This window comes from Pan troglodytes, chromosome 11 (genome assembly GCF_028858775.2).
Source record: "Pan troglodytes isolate AG18354 chromosome 11, NHGRI_mPanTro3-v2.0_pri, whole genome shotgun sequence".
Taxonomy (NCBI): domain Eukaryota; kingdom Metazoa; phylum Chordata; class Mammalia; order Primates; family Hominidae; genus Pan; species Pan troglodytes.
In genome coordinates, this window is record NC_072409.2 from 80,302,722 (window position 1) to 80,316,759 (window position 14,038).

A 14,038-nucleotide genomic window follows, 5' to 3' on the forward strand; every position below is an offset into this window, starting at 1 on the left:
GGGCCTGGGCTCATTGAGGAGGGGCTGTGAACAGGCTCTGTGAAGCAGGGAGTCTGACAGGACTGGGGGACATCGTGGGCCTTGTGCCCTACAGGCAGAGGAGCTGCCATCCACAGCACCGCCCTGTTCCAGCAGCCAGCTGGGCCAGACAGCACATCCTGAAGCAAAAACTGCAAGAAGTGACACATTTTCCTTGAGCAGGGTGAAAACCCAAAAGCCTGAGTGTGATGTTAAGCCTAGGGCTGCTGTCTGCCCTCAACACATACACAAACACACACACACACACAGCCATCCCAACAGTATCAGTCATTTCTGTCCTCTTCCTGATAGCATCTGTGGTAGGCAGAATAATTCCCCTTCTCCAAAGATGTCCATGTTCTAATCCTGTGCATTGTTCTTACCTTACATGGGAAGAAACTTGGTGATTAAGATTTTGAGATGGGATGATTATCCTTGGTTATCTAGTTAGGCCCAGTGTAATCCCAAGGGTTCTTGAGGAGACAAGGAGGTCAAATGTGGAGGTAGGAGTTGTGACAATGGGAGCAAGAGATTGGGAGTGATGTGTGGAAGGAGGAACAAGCCCTACTGACATCTGACTGCTGACCTCCGAACTGTAATAGAATAAATGCATTACCACTAAATTCGTGCTAATAACAGTAATAGGAAATTCAAATACCATCCTTCTGATTTGGGGAACAAAGGTGACTAACACATTTTATTATAAATATTTATTTTAAAAAATTTCTTGGCAGTTAAAAGGAAGTGGCATAATGAGCAGGACAGGACAGTTACCGGCTCCCCCTCAGATGCCTCTGGCTGGCTTCTCACATTCTCCAAGATCCAGCCTCTAGGCTCCAGTCTCGGCTACCTCTGCTGGGCGGTAGCTCACACCCCCTTTGGTTCCCCTTCTGTGTGTACACAACAGGAAAGGCTAATCAGAAAACTGGCCCAGGAGCAGCTCATTTGCATGCGCTTTGCATGAAGTGACTCCACAAGGGGTGGGGGAAGCTTGTGCCTGAAGAAAGGGTCAGTGTAATACCTGTGCTGCCTTCTCATCTGCACAAGGAACGCGACGCTGGTGACAGCAAAAAGGAGGCCAAAAACCAGGGCTAGGATGTCACCTGCGATGGAGAGCAGAGAGGGCTGCTTTGGGAAGGAAGAGGGGTCTGCAGAGTTCCTCAACACCTGCCTCAGTGCACTCCACCACCCCTGCCCCGAGTTCTCAGGCAGCCCCTAGTGCCTCAGTCTCCAGAAGAGGCCAGCCAAGGGATGAGGGTGGATACACGAGAAGGGGTAAGATAAGCACCGTTTTTGCTTCCTAAAAGCCAAGTAAAAGGGCTGTTTGGGGCCAGGCACAGTGGCTCATGCCTACAGTCCCAGTGCTTTGAGAAGCTAAGATGAAAGGATTGCCTGAGCCTAGGAGTTCAAGGCTGCAGTGAGCTATGATCGTGCCACAACACCCCAGCCTGGGCAACAGAGTGAGACCCTATCTTTAAAAAAAAAGGGGGGGGGATTGTTTTGCGAGAGGGATGCTGGGAGATTTCTCAAGCTTCATTCTAATCAATTAGCCTCTGGGGACAATGGGGGAATCCCCACCATGATCTGCCTCTCTAATATTGGGGTTGGGGTCTGTTCTGCAGAAAAGGAGAGGGAGCAGAGGCGGTCCTGAGCAGCCCTGGGGCTGAATGGTGCTGAGGAGTCTCCTGGCATCAGGACCAAGAGGACGGGCAGACTCACCAGCAGCCAGGCAGGAATTCAGCTGGACTGGAGAGAAAAAGGAGATGTGAGAGGCGGGCTGTGACCACCAATGACAGACACTGGCACACACATGGGAGGATAAGGGACTACTGGCTGGGGGGAAACCAGACAAAGCTGTACCTGGCTCAGCAGCCCGAGGACTGCTGTCCACTCCAGCAGGGAAGGAGGCCTCAATCACTCGCCCATTCAAAGGCTGCGTCGCTCGGAAGTTCAGCTGTAGCCGAGAGTCACCAGGTCCCCACAGGGTGTCAGAGAGGGTGTGGAGCTAGGGAGGTCAGTGGACAGTATGGGTGGGTTCATGGCATGACAGGAAACAAGGGTCCCAGGCCAGCTCACAACCAGCACCTCAGGGCTCCACCCTCCAGCTCCTGTATTCCCCATCCAGCCTCTTGATTTCTTTTATAAATAAATTAATGTATCCTAAAGATGGTAGGCAGTGGTGGGATCATAGCTCACTGCAGCCTCAAACTCCTGGAATCAAGCAATCTTCCCACCTCAGCCTCCTTGAGTAGCTGGGACTAGGCGCACACCACCATGCCCGGCTATTTTTGGTTTTGTTGGGGTTTTTTTGGTAGAGATGGGGTCACACTATGTCGCCCCGCCTTGTCTTGAACTCCTGGGCTCAAACCATTCTCCCACCTCAGCCTCCCAACGTGGTGGGATTATAGGCGTAAGCCACAGAGCCCAGCCTTGATTTCTTTCTTCTCCTCTTTCTCATCTCATCTTACATCCTCTTTCCCCCGCACCCACTGTGTCCACACACACCCCAGGCCCACCTGCTTAGCACTCAGCATCACTGTCTGGTTAAACACAGTCCAGATGACACCCTGGGCACAGGGCGGTGTAGTCAGAGACCCCTCATATTGGAAGTAGCGGCTGAAGTCAGAGGGCAGGAGTGCAGATATGTCCAGTCCTGGGACCTGAGTCTCTGAGCCTGTGAAGAGGATCTATGTTAGGGTCTCATCTACATTGCACCCCCTTAAAGCTTCAGGGTATAGGGATACAGTTTCACCTCCCAGAAGCCAAGGTAACTCAACTCTGAGACCACTTCTTCACTAAGTGCAGGCCCTTCCCATAAGACGTAACTCAAAAAAAAGTACAGGGCTTTGGAGCAACTGGAAGAGGCCTGAGGAAGCAAGAGAGGGAGAAAGAAAGGAAGGAGAGAAGGGAAGGTGGGAGGGAAGGGAGGAAGGAAGAGAAGGAAAGAAGAAAGACCGTCTGAGTCTACACTCTTAACTCTGTGTACCATCATAAAGTGCTGGGCCACAAGTTTAAGCCCAGAGCAAATTAAAAAGAAAAAATGAATCCCAGCACTTTGGGAGGCCGAGGCTGGTGGATCACAAGGTCAGGAGTTTGAGAGCAGCCTGGCCAATATGGTGAAACCCTGTCTCTACTAAAGATGTAAAAAAAAAAAAAAAAAAAGAAAAAAGAAAAAATGATCTGAATAACTTGTAAATAAATATGAATATTGATAACTATACAAAACAGACACAAGAAATGCAAAGGCAGAGTTCTACCTAGTCTAGCAGAAACCTAAACGGTCTAGTAGAGTAAGTGAGATTTAAAATGACCCAAGAGTGACTAAGAAGAGAACGATTTCCAACAAAAGTATTTACAAAGTTAAAATATTTGATGCTTATTAAAGATAAACAGTTCTCAGAAAAAGTTTAGCTCTCCAGACTTGACCTTGACAATTCCAAACACCATTTTTTGGTCTTGTTTTTTTTGTCTCATTTTGGTTTTTGCTTGGTTTTCTTTTTTTTTTTTTTTGAGACAGAGTCTCGCTCTGTTGCCCAGGCTGGAGTGCAGTGGCACGATCTCGGCTCACTGCAACTTCTGCCTCCCGGGTTCATGCCATTCTCCTGCCTCAGCCTCCCGAGTAGCTGGGATTACAGGCACCCGCCACCACGCCTGGCTATTTTTTCGTATTTTTAGTAGAGATGGGGTTTCACCATGTTGGCCAGGATGGTCTTGATCTCTTGACCTCGTGATCCACCTGCCTCGGCCTCCCAAAGTGCTGGGATTACAGGCGTGAGCCACCATGCCCGGTGGTTTTTGCTTGGTTTTCAATCTGTAGGCAGCCGTTTGCGGGTAACTGTGTCTGTCAGCTTCATGGTTATTATCAAGATGAGCGCTGGCTCATGCTTCAATCCCTCCTGCACTGGAGGGAGCCCATCTCCAGCCTCAGACCTGAAGCTCCAAAGGGTGATTCTTTATGAACTAGGCCACAGAGATTAGTGGTCAGACCAACAAACTGACCTTCCTCAGCGATTTCTTCCAAGCGAGACAGCAACTGCTCATAGGCACTGTTTTCTTCCGGGCCCTCCTGGGGGATGACATTGTAAGACAGATGAGTGCATGTATCCAGGGCCATGGCTGAAGGCCGGAACATGAAGGGGGTTCCCATAGTCCTCTCCCATTCCTCAGCTCTGAGAATGCTGAGGGAACATAAAATTGTAATGGTTGTTGCTTTTTGTTGTTGTTGTTGTTGTTGTTTTTTAGAGACAGTGTCTCCCTCTTAAAATCCTATGTATTATTTCAAACTCTATGTACTCTTGCTGTGCGAACCAACAAGCTTGGTGGACTGGTTTTCAATGACAAGCTGGAGAGAGACGGAGAGAGCCCACTTTACTAGGATACTAGGCTCTCAGTGACCCGTGCCCTTCTGACGTTTGCAGTCTCACTCACTGCTGCCTCCGTACATACTCCCCACAGGAAACCATATATACACCTTTGTGTTGGTGTCACCTCTGCATTCACCTTCATGATTCTGTGTTTGGCATGTCAGGTATTATTCTTTTTTCTTATTTTGCTTATGAACCTAATGTTAAGAACATTATGAACCTAAGAGTATGAACATATTGACATGCTATGTTGGAGGCATTTCTCTGAACTTTGTGCTGTGTGGCTGGCATTAAAGAATCAGTGAGTGTGGCTGGGCACGGTGGCTCACACTTGTAATCAGCACTTTGGTAGGCTGAGTCAGGCGGATCACTTGAGGCCAGGAGTTTGAGACCAGCCTGACCAACATGGTGAAACCCTGTCTACTAAAAATACAAAAAAAAATTAGCTGGGCATGGTGGCACACACCTGTAACCCCAGCTACTCAGGAAGCTGAGGCAGGAGAATCCCTTGAACCCAGGAGGCGGAAGTTGCAGTGACCCAAGACCACACCACTGCACTCCAGCCTGGGCGACAGAGAGACTGTCAAAAAATAAATAAATAAATAAAAGTGAGTGAGTGAACCTAGCAGGCATCTCACCATCCCTTCCCTTTTCTGGCCTCCTCTAATCATGGTGTATGTAGCCATTCCCTAAATAGGCCATATTCTGAGTCTTTGCACATTCTGTTTCCTCTGCAATGAACACCTCCTTTTCTTTTCTACCAGTGAAGGCTTTAAGTGTCACCTCCTCTGTGACCACCATTTTTACTATGTCCTTCCTATGTGTCTGTCATGTCAGCCTCCCCCACTGGCTGTGGGCTCCTTAGAGGCAAGGACCTACAGCTTCAGAATCCTTGTTGGGGGCTGGTGCCTGGTTCACAGTGGGTGTTAAATGAACAAACAGTGCGTGAATGAGTTTGTCAGCCAGGGGCCTGAGTCAGCTTGCTGGGATGGGGTCTCTGGCTCCACGATAGAGTCCGGGAGGAGCATGGGATGGGAAAGCGGGGAGTAGGGGGTGTCCAGGATCTGGTACCTCCAGAAAGGCGGCCAACACGGCCAGGCCTCCCGGGCGCCCCAAGGCCTCGTCAACTCTGGCAAAGGCGGTGCTGAGGTGAACCACGTGGATCTGAAAAGGACACGAGGGTAGGAGAGGGCCACGTCTCTGGCCCCGCCCCGCCCCGCTCCTTTGCCCCTTCTCGGCCAGCTCCGCGCTCACCTCGGCAGGGAAACGGTGGCCTTCCACAGTGTGCTCCGAGCCCGGACGACCTGCAGCCCCCCAGTGCAGATGCAGCTGCAGAGCCCGGTACTCCCGCCCGGGACCCAGAGCCATCTCTAGCCCAGGAGGCAGGGTCAGTTGCACTGCGTAGGGAGAGGCAAGTGAGCCGGCCCCGCCCGGTAGGGCCAGCCCAACCCCCGGGCAGGCACTGCCGCGACGGTTCCCTTCCCTGCGCCCCGCCCCATCCCCAAGTCTCGGCGGGGAGACCCCCTCACCACTGTGGCCATTGTTGCGCAGGCGCAGTTCTGGGAGCGGCGGGAGCTGGAAGCCCAGGAGTTCCAGGGGGCGCAGGGCCGGGCAGAAGGCGGCGAGCTGGGGGCGGATATCTACCGGGGACTGGAAGCGGCCCGCGCAGGCTGGGGACACCTGGGGCCAGGGCGGGTCGCCTGGGGTGGGAGAGTATAGTGAGGAAGTCTGACGCCTAGGTCAGGAACTTAGGGAACCCGGGTAGAAAAGGTGAGGGGGTGGGACGGTGGGCGGCGGGTGGGACGCCTGGGACCAGTGTTCAGGGACGGCTGTAGGGGAGATCCACAGAGCTGGGTTCCCAGATTGGGTCTGTGCAGCGGGTGGGTGTCTCACCTCCATAGCGCCAATGACTCTGGTCATCCCCTGTATAAATGAAAAGGATGAACCGCTCAAGCTTAGAGCCCCAATCCCTTCCTGGCGGCCAAAACGATGCCACAAACGCAGATGCCTTACAGGAGCATTACGGGTAACAAATGCCTTAAGCGGGCCGGGTGCAAAGCACGGGAGACCGCACCCAAACTCAACACCGCAGCTGGGTGGGCCAAACAGCAATCCTACCAGCTTGCAATCATTGTCTTAGGGTCTGTAAAAGTGAGTGGCTGCTTCAGGCCAGGCGCTGTGGCTCACGCCTATAATCCCAGCACTTTGGGAGGCCAGGGTGGTTGGATACCTGAGATCAGGAGTTCGAGACCAGCCTGACCAACATGGCGAAACCCCGTCTCTACTAAAAATACAAAAATTAGCCGGGCGTGGTGGCGCATGCCTGTAATCGCAGCTACTTGGCTAGAGGCTGAGGCAGGAGAATCACTTGAACCCGGGAGGTGGAGGTTGCAGTGAGCCGAGATCGCGCCATTGCACTCCAGCCTGGGCAACAAAAGTGAAAATTTGTCTCAAAAAAAAAAAAAAAAAAAGTGAGTGGGCACTTCAGTCCTGAGTCCCAAATGAGTGAGTACACCATCTTTCCTTTCTCCCTTCTTTCTTCTCCCCACTCATCCCTCTGCCTTGTATGGTCTCCAACCCCTTTCCCCAAATTCCTGGCTTGGGAGTCAAGAAGCCATGTTTCTCTACCTGCTGTGTCCCTTCTTCCTAGGTCTCAATTTCCTCATTGTAGCCTAAGATGAGATGACTTCTACCAGCTCTTCTTGCTTGTCTCTGGTACCCACTTCACCTCCCAAGCTTTCGTTTTCTCTTCCCCTCAAACTCTCTGACTCTCCTTCTCCACCTATTTTTTTCCTCTGTCTGCACATTTTTTCTCTCATCTGCACTTCTCATCCCTTTCTCTTCTCCAGCCTCCCCCTTCTCTCCCATCTCATCCAGCTCACCTCTCTCCTTTTGCACCCTTTTTATTTTCTCTCCACATCTGTCCCTTTCTACCTCCGAGAGTGGGGATGGGGATATTGGTATGGGACCTCTGGAAGGGCTTCTGTGGGGAGTACAGTCTCCCCTCCTTCCCTGAGTGAACAGAGCCTAGGCTGGGGTATGGGAGGGGAGGCATGAACCTCCTGGAACCTGGATTTGGAGATTGATGACCACTTACCTTCTTTGTCCCTGTGGGCATTATTCTGGGGTTCTTGAGGATCTCCAGGAGCCTCAACAGTAGGTAGATCCTCTAACTTCAGGGAGCCCTCTTCTTCTGATTTAGGCTTAACTTCAGGTAGATCCTCCTCTCCGGGTGGATCCTCCTCTCTGGGTGAATCCTCTTCACTGGGCAGATCCTCCTCGCCCAGTGGGTCATCTTCCCCAGAAGAGCCTCCTCCCAGGGGGGAATCCTCCTGCATCCGGGGCAACCTCTGGGGATGGACAGGCACCAGAAGCAGCAGTGACAGCAGCAGTTGCACAGTGAGGCCTGGAGCAGGGGCTGGGATCAACAGAGGGAGCCAGGGGCTGGGGCACAGGGGAGCCATGCGGCTGACTGTGGGGTGTCCCAGCACACGGTGTGTACGGGCTGTACGTGCATTGGAAACAAGAGCTGGGTGGGGGAGGAGCAAGCCTGGAGGGGAGCAGGCTGACTCACAGAGCGCCCTTTTGCAGAGATGGAGCCAAAGTCTCACAGGTTTGTCTGGCCCTGTGCCCTCTCCCCCATACCAAAGCCAGGATGGGGGTGGAGTGAGGGGCAGGTGTGTGCACAGGCAGAAGGTTATCGGGGCCATGGACTCAGCTTGGAACCCAAGGCACCACCTGGCACTATGCAGGCTCTCCCTGGCACCACCCAGCTGCTTGCCAGCCAGCCTCAGCTAACCCTGGCCTGCTTCCCAGCTCCAGGCACAGAAGGGGAAAGGCAGGGGAGCTGGGGCCCCCATGTCCTCTGGCTGAGAGGGAAAGCAGCTCATGTATACATCCCTGACTCCACCAGGAAGCAGGTAAAGAGGTAGGGCAGGCTGCTAGGGGAGCCCGAGGGTGAGTTAAGTAATGGGTATGTGGGAGACAAATGAGCTTGAATGAAAAGCAAGTGTATGTGTCAGAGGGGCTCTGATAGGTTTAACCTATATTTATTTTTCAACACATTACTCTCCTGCTCAAAAGCCTTCATTGGCTCCCCACTGCCTGCCACGATATGCACATTGTGTACTTCTGACTTCCAACTTCCTTCAAAACCTTGCCCAAGAGACCTTTCCATCTTGTCTCCTACTACTCTCCCTCATACTCTAGCCAAATTAAACTATTATTTTTTTCTCCAAACCTTTTACCACCTTTGTTAATCTAGTTCTTGCTCCCTGAAATGCTATTTACTATTGCATTCAACAAATATTTATTTAGTACTACCATAGGTCCAGCACTGGGCTATGGACTAGGGACATGGAAATGAATAAGACACGGTCCCTCATTTTGGGAGGCTGAGGTGGGGGGATTGCTTGAGTCCAGGAGTTCGAGACCAGCCCGGGCAACATGGCCAAACCCTGTCTCTACTAGAAATACAAAAAATTAGCCAGGTGTAATGGCATGTGCCTGTAGTCCCAGCTACTCAGGAGGCTGAAATGGGATGATGGCTTGAGACGAGGCGGTTGAGGCTGCAGTGAGCTGAGATTGTACCATTGCACTCTGGCCTGGGTGACACAGCAAGACCCTGTCTCAAAAAAAAAAAAAAAAAAACAAAAACAAAAAAAAAAAACGCTACCTGCCCTGAGCAGCTCACAATCTAGTGAGTGAGGGCAAACCCTGTCAATATCATCATATTGAGGGAAGAGAGATGAATTCTGCTTTAGAAGATAATATAGAAGTAGGCAAATTTGATCATGTCCTTGAAGAAATACCAGTTCCATTGGTAAAAACAATAGGGAGAATGATATTCTGGGCAAAGGGAAGGCATAAAATATTATGAGCAGGAGAGTGACAGAATCCAGTTCTCATACTAGGTCACACTGAGGGCTTGAGGGCTAGTATGGAGCACAGATTGCAGGGGAAGACTGGGTGCAAGGAGATGGGGCAGAAGAGTGTGAGGACACCAAGAATGGGCTTAGGCCTCCCAGTTTTTTTCTTTTCTTTTCTTTTCTTTCTTTTTTGTTTTTGAGACAGAGTCTCACTCTGCTACCCAGGCTGGAGTGAAGTGGCGCGATCTCGGCCCACTGCAATCTCCACCTCCTAGGTTCAAGCGATTCTCTTGCCTCAGCCTCCTGAGTAGCTGGGACTACAGGCACCTGCCACCACGCCCAGCTAATTTTTGTATTTTTGGTAGAGATTGGGGTTTTGCCATGTTGGCCAGGCTTGTCTTGAACTCCTGACCTCAGGTGATCTGCCCGCCTTGGCCTCCCAAAGTGCTGGGATTACAGGCTGGTTTTTTTTTCTAATTAATTATTTTTAAAATTTATTTTAGAGATGGGATCTCACTGTGTTGCCCAGGCTGGAGGGCAGTGGCTATTTACAGGTGCGACCCTGTTACTGATCAGCATTGAGTTTTGACCTGCTCCAATTTCCACCTGGGTCAGTTCAACCATCCTTAGGCAACCAGGTTGATGCAGAACTTAGTGCAGACACCTGACTGGTATACTACACTACAGCCCAGAAATCCTGGGATCAAGTGATCCTCCTGCCTCAGCCTCCCAAGTAGCTGGGACTACAGGCACGCGCCATCACACCTGGCTAGTCTGCCCTTTTAACAATTTATTAAGCCTCCTCCAGTCCTTCAGGTGCTGTTCTAGGCCCTACAGATGCAGCATTGAATAGAGAATAGCTCTACTGTTTTGTAGCTCACATTCTAGTAAGGCTCCATTGGCTTGAACAAACTATAAGAGAATAAGGCCATTTCAGGTCCATATCTAGGGCTAATATTCAGTAGGCACCCACCAATATGGTTGTGTAGGTTAATTAAATATATTAAGATATTTCTAATCCTGTTGGCATATAGCCATGGCCCCTAGCTCCAGGGTACCCCTGCTACCCTAGCTCTTCCTTAGGGACCCTCCAGACCTCCTGATCCCTTATCTAAAGAGGTATTCCCTGGCATAACAGAGTCCCCAGGAGCCCACTTGAGTGCCTCAGCCACCTTCAACTCTAATAGGTCAGTGCTTGTGCACTTGCTGCTGTGTCACAAATAGTTTTACTGGCCAGGTGCAGTGGCTCATGCCTCTAATACCAGCACTTTGGGAGGCCGAGGCGTACAGATCACCTGAGGTCAGGAGTTCGAGACCAGCCTGGCCAACATGGCGAAACCCCATCTCTACTAAAAATACAAAAATTAGCTGGGCATGGTGGCAGGCACCTGTAATCTCAGCTACTCAGGAGGTTGAGGCAGGAGAATCACTTGAACCTGGGAGGCAGAGGTTGCAGTGAGCCGAGATCGCGCCACTGCACTCCAGCCTGATCGACAGAGTGAGACTCTGTCTCAAAAACAAACAAACAGACAAAAATCGTCGCTAACATAGTGAAACCCCGACTCTACTGAAAAAAAAAAAAAAAAATTAGCCGGGCGTGGTGGCGGGCGCCTGTAGTCCCAGCTACTCGGGAGGCTGAGGCAGGAGAATGGCGTGAACCCGGGAGGCAAAGCTTGTAGTAAGCCAAGATCGCGCCACTGCACTCCAGCCTGGGCGACAAAGCGAGACTCTGTTTCAAAAAAAAAAAAAATTTTTACTGTCCTCCCTGTCTAATCCCTTCTGTTCTTTGAAACTCAGATGAAAGGCCACCTCCTTCAGGAAACTCCTTAACCAACCCTCTACCACTAGTCTGGAAAAGATCCCTGGCATCTTTGAGCCAACCCAGTTCTTTGCCTGCCCTCAATAATAACCTTGTCCACCATCTAACTCATATAAGGGTGATTTATGACATTTTATCTGCTCTAACGGCCTTCAGCTCCATAAGGGCAGGGTCCATACTTGATTGAGTCAGTCTTTTATTCAACAGCCATTATTGAGCATTTTGTTTTTGCAGATTACCTTGCCAGGTGCTTGAGAAATACCAAATTGACTAAGATATATTCTCTGCCCTCAAGGAGCTCATTGTCAATGACCTGTGCATGTCCACAACTATCCCATAAACATGACATAACTTTTTACATTATTATTATTTTTGAGACAAGGTCTTACTCTGTCACCCAGACTGGAGTACAGTGGCGTCATAGCTCACTGCAGGCTCGATCTCCTAGGTTCAAGTGATCCCCCTGCCTCAGCCTCCTGAGTAGCTAGGACCACAGGCACAAGCCACCACCCCTGGCTAATTTTTTTATTTGTTTTGTAGAGACGGGGTTTCGCTATATTGCCCAGGTTGGTCTTGAACTCTTGACCTCAAGTGATCCTCTGACCTCAAGTGATCCTCCAACCTCAGCCTCCAAAAGAGTTGGGATTATAGGCGTGAGCCACCATGCCTGGCCCAACACCACATTTTTGTGGCACTCCAAATCATCTGTGTTGTCGGATGACTGTATATTGTACAACAAAATATATATGACTGAATAACAGCTGTCCTCCAAATGGTCAACCTCAGATGTAGTCAGCCTAAGATTCTAGGGTGCCATTTCTGGAGCCAAATTCAGAGCTCTCCATGGCAGTGTGGTCCAGGGTACACTCTGGATGGCCAGCTGATTGTCTTGGTCAGCTCTGTCATTAGCTTGGAACTTGCTTGGCCCCTGACACATGGAAGTACAGGGTAATATCTGAATTGGATGGGCCTATACAAGACAGAATGTGGTAACGACTAATCCAGCTCTCTGTTACAGCTCACTCATTTTTCAAATGCGATTCCCTATGGCTCTGTTTCTCTGTCTCTCTCGTCTCTGGTCTGAGTGGAGAATGTGGACTCTGACCCTGGATCATGCTGGGAGTCTGCCAAACCCTCAAACAGGTTTGAGTTATTGTTTCCTGAGTCTCCCCGGGTTGGGACAGAGTATACTCAGGACTGACTGACCAGGGCACCCCACACCTGGATCAGGACCTCTCTGTGGTTATTATAGGCCAAGTGTTTGCTCATGAGGGTTTGTGTTTTCAAACACTGAGGGGTCATGTTACTAAAACATGTCTCTGCCTATCCCAGCATGGCAGAGGAGGAAACTATTCACTGGTGGGGTAGAAGGGAAAATGCTCCCTCTCCCAAGCCACAGCTTGGGGGCAAAGACTGATCAAATTCCTTGTAGAACCTTGAGGCTGACTTGTAGTTCTGGCTACCTCCCCATCTATATTCATTTCCAAGGGCTGCTGTAACAAATTACCACCAAGTGGGTGGCTTAAAACAACAGAAATGGATTTTCTCACAGTTCTGGAGGCCAGAGTCTGAAATCAAGGTTTTGACAGGACTGGACTCTCTCTGAAGGCTCTGGGGAAGAATCCTTCCTTGCCTCTTCTAGCTTCTGGCGGCTCCAGGCATTCCTTGACTTGTAGCTGCATTACTCCATGTCTGCCTCCAACTTCGCATGGCCTTCTCTTGCCCCTGTGTCTCCACTGGGTGTCTCTCACTGAGACACTTGTCATTGGATTTAGGGCCTACCAACATAATCCAGAATGATCTCATCTCAAGATCCTTAACTAATTATGTCTGCAAAGACCCTTTTTCCCAACAAGGTCACATATACAGGTCTTGGGGATTAGGACATGGACATGTCTTTATGGGGCCACCATTTAGTCCACCATCAGTGCAGGGGAACTGACGTGGACGCACAGGATGAGAAGGGATGAGTTCGTATTGAAGACTCTCATGCTTTTGCCCTTATCCTGCTACTTATCTTTGCAAGGCAGTGTCATCCACTCCCATGGCTCCTATAAATTGATGACACCCAAGTATTCCCAGGCTGGACTCTCTCCCCATGTCAGATCCATAACCATCTGCCTAATAGACAAGACCCAAGACATCTCCACTTGGATGTCCCACAAGTATTTCAAGTTTAACAGGCCCCAGGTTGAATTTGTCTTCCCCGCAAATCTCCTTTTCATCCTCCTTCAGTGAATAGCACCACCCTCCACCTAGAAGCCAGAAACCTGGTACCATCTCTACTTTCATCTTTTCCTTCACCCTAGCATTCAATAACCATGCCCTATGGATTCTACCTTCTAAATTTTTCATCTACATTTTTCATCTTGGCTCATACTTTCGTCACCTCTTACCTGGATGAGTGCAACTGCCTCCTGATGGGTCTTGCTGAGTCCAGCCAACCAGAGTGATGTTTCTAAAATGGCACATCTGATGATCTCACTCCCTGTTTAAGGCCTTTCAATGGTTTCCCATTGCCCTTAGGATAAGGTTCACAGTACCTGACGTGGCCTTCAGCGGGCCGCCATTGCCCTGGTTTCCATGGTGGGCTTGTGACCTAGGGAGGTCCAATCAGTGAAGCTCTCTGTCTGAAGTATTTGATGGCTAAGGGAACCAACTCTGCGGACAACACATAAAGAAGCACACAGCCATTGTAACTGTGGGCAGCCATCTTGTACCCACAATGGAAGCCAGCCTTAAGATGAAGGTAAAACCATGGAAGGCACAGTGGAGTGGTGGAAAGAGGTCCTTGGTAACATGATTGAGCTGCTGGATTAGGCCAACACTAGGGCCCACCTGCTTCTGGACTTTTCAGTTGCATGAGCCAATAAATTATCTTAATGTTTAGCCACTTTGAATTTATTATTACTTATATCACAATTTTACTGATATAAATTCCTTCTAAGTTTGGCCTCTGTCTACCTCTC

General features: G+C 50.1%; 1 protein-coding gene across 7 annotated transcripts; it reads right to left on the bottom strand.

The window, feature by feature from the left end:
* Positions 1–713: 713 nt before the first annotated feature.
* CA9 (carbonic anhydrase 9) lies at positions 714–8,130 on the bottom strand. Of its 7 annotated transcripts, XM_528593.8 has the most exons (11): positions 7,480–7,918; positions 6,276–6,305; positions 5,912–6,082; positions 5,637–5,779; positions 5,454–5,546; positions 4,018–4,084; positions 2,535–2,692; positions 1,879–2,023; positions 1,738–1,764; positions 1,040–1,121; positions 714–908 (listed from the first exon to the last, which is right to left on the bottom strand). In XM_528593.8, the coding sequence occupies exons 1-11, from the start codon at positions 7,844–7,846 to the stop codon at positions 848–850; spliced, it is 1,344 nt and encodes a 447-aa protein (XP_528593.5). In that variant the 5' UTR covers positions 7,847–7,918; the 3' UTR covers positions 714–847. The 7 variants fall into 7 exon arrangements, 4 of the variants coding, with proteins under 4 accessions (XP_528593.5, XP_054514001.2, XP_054514000.1 ...); XR_010148941.1 differs by lacking the exon at positions 4,018–4,084 and having other exon boundaries at positions 7,480–8,117; XM_054658026.2 differs by having other exon boundaries at positions 1,738–2,023; positions 7,480–8,084.
* Between the last annotated feature and the right edge of the window lie 5,908 nt (positions 8,131–14,038).

Excerpts from the sequence above, each read along its gene's own strand:
- CA9 (XM_054658025.2), bottom strand. The coding sequence starts at position 8,092 with ATGGCCCCGATAACCTTCTGCCTGTGCACACACCTGCCCCTCACTCCA. Across the intron at positions 5,547-5,636 it reads GCCACCGTTTCCCTGCCGAG|ATCCACGTGGTTCACCTCAG; the intron begins GTGAGCGCGGAG and ends TGTCCTTTTCAG. Across the intron at positions 4,085-5,453 it reads TGTTGGCCGCCTTTCTGGAG|GAGGGCCCGGAAGAAAACAG; the intron begins GTACCAGATCCT and ends GTCATCCCCCAG.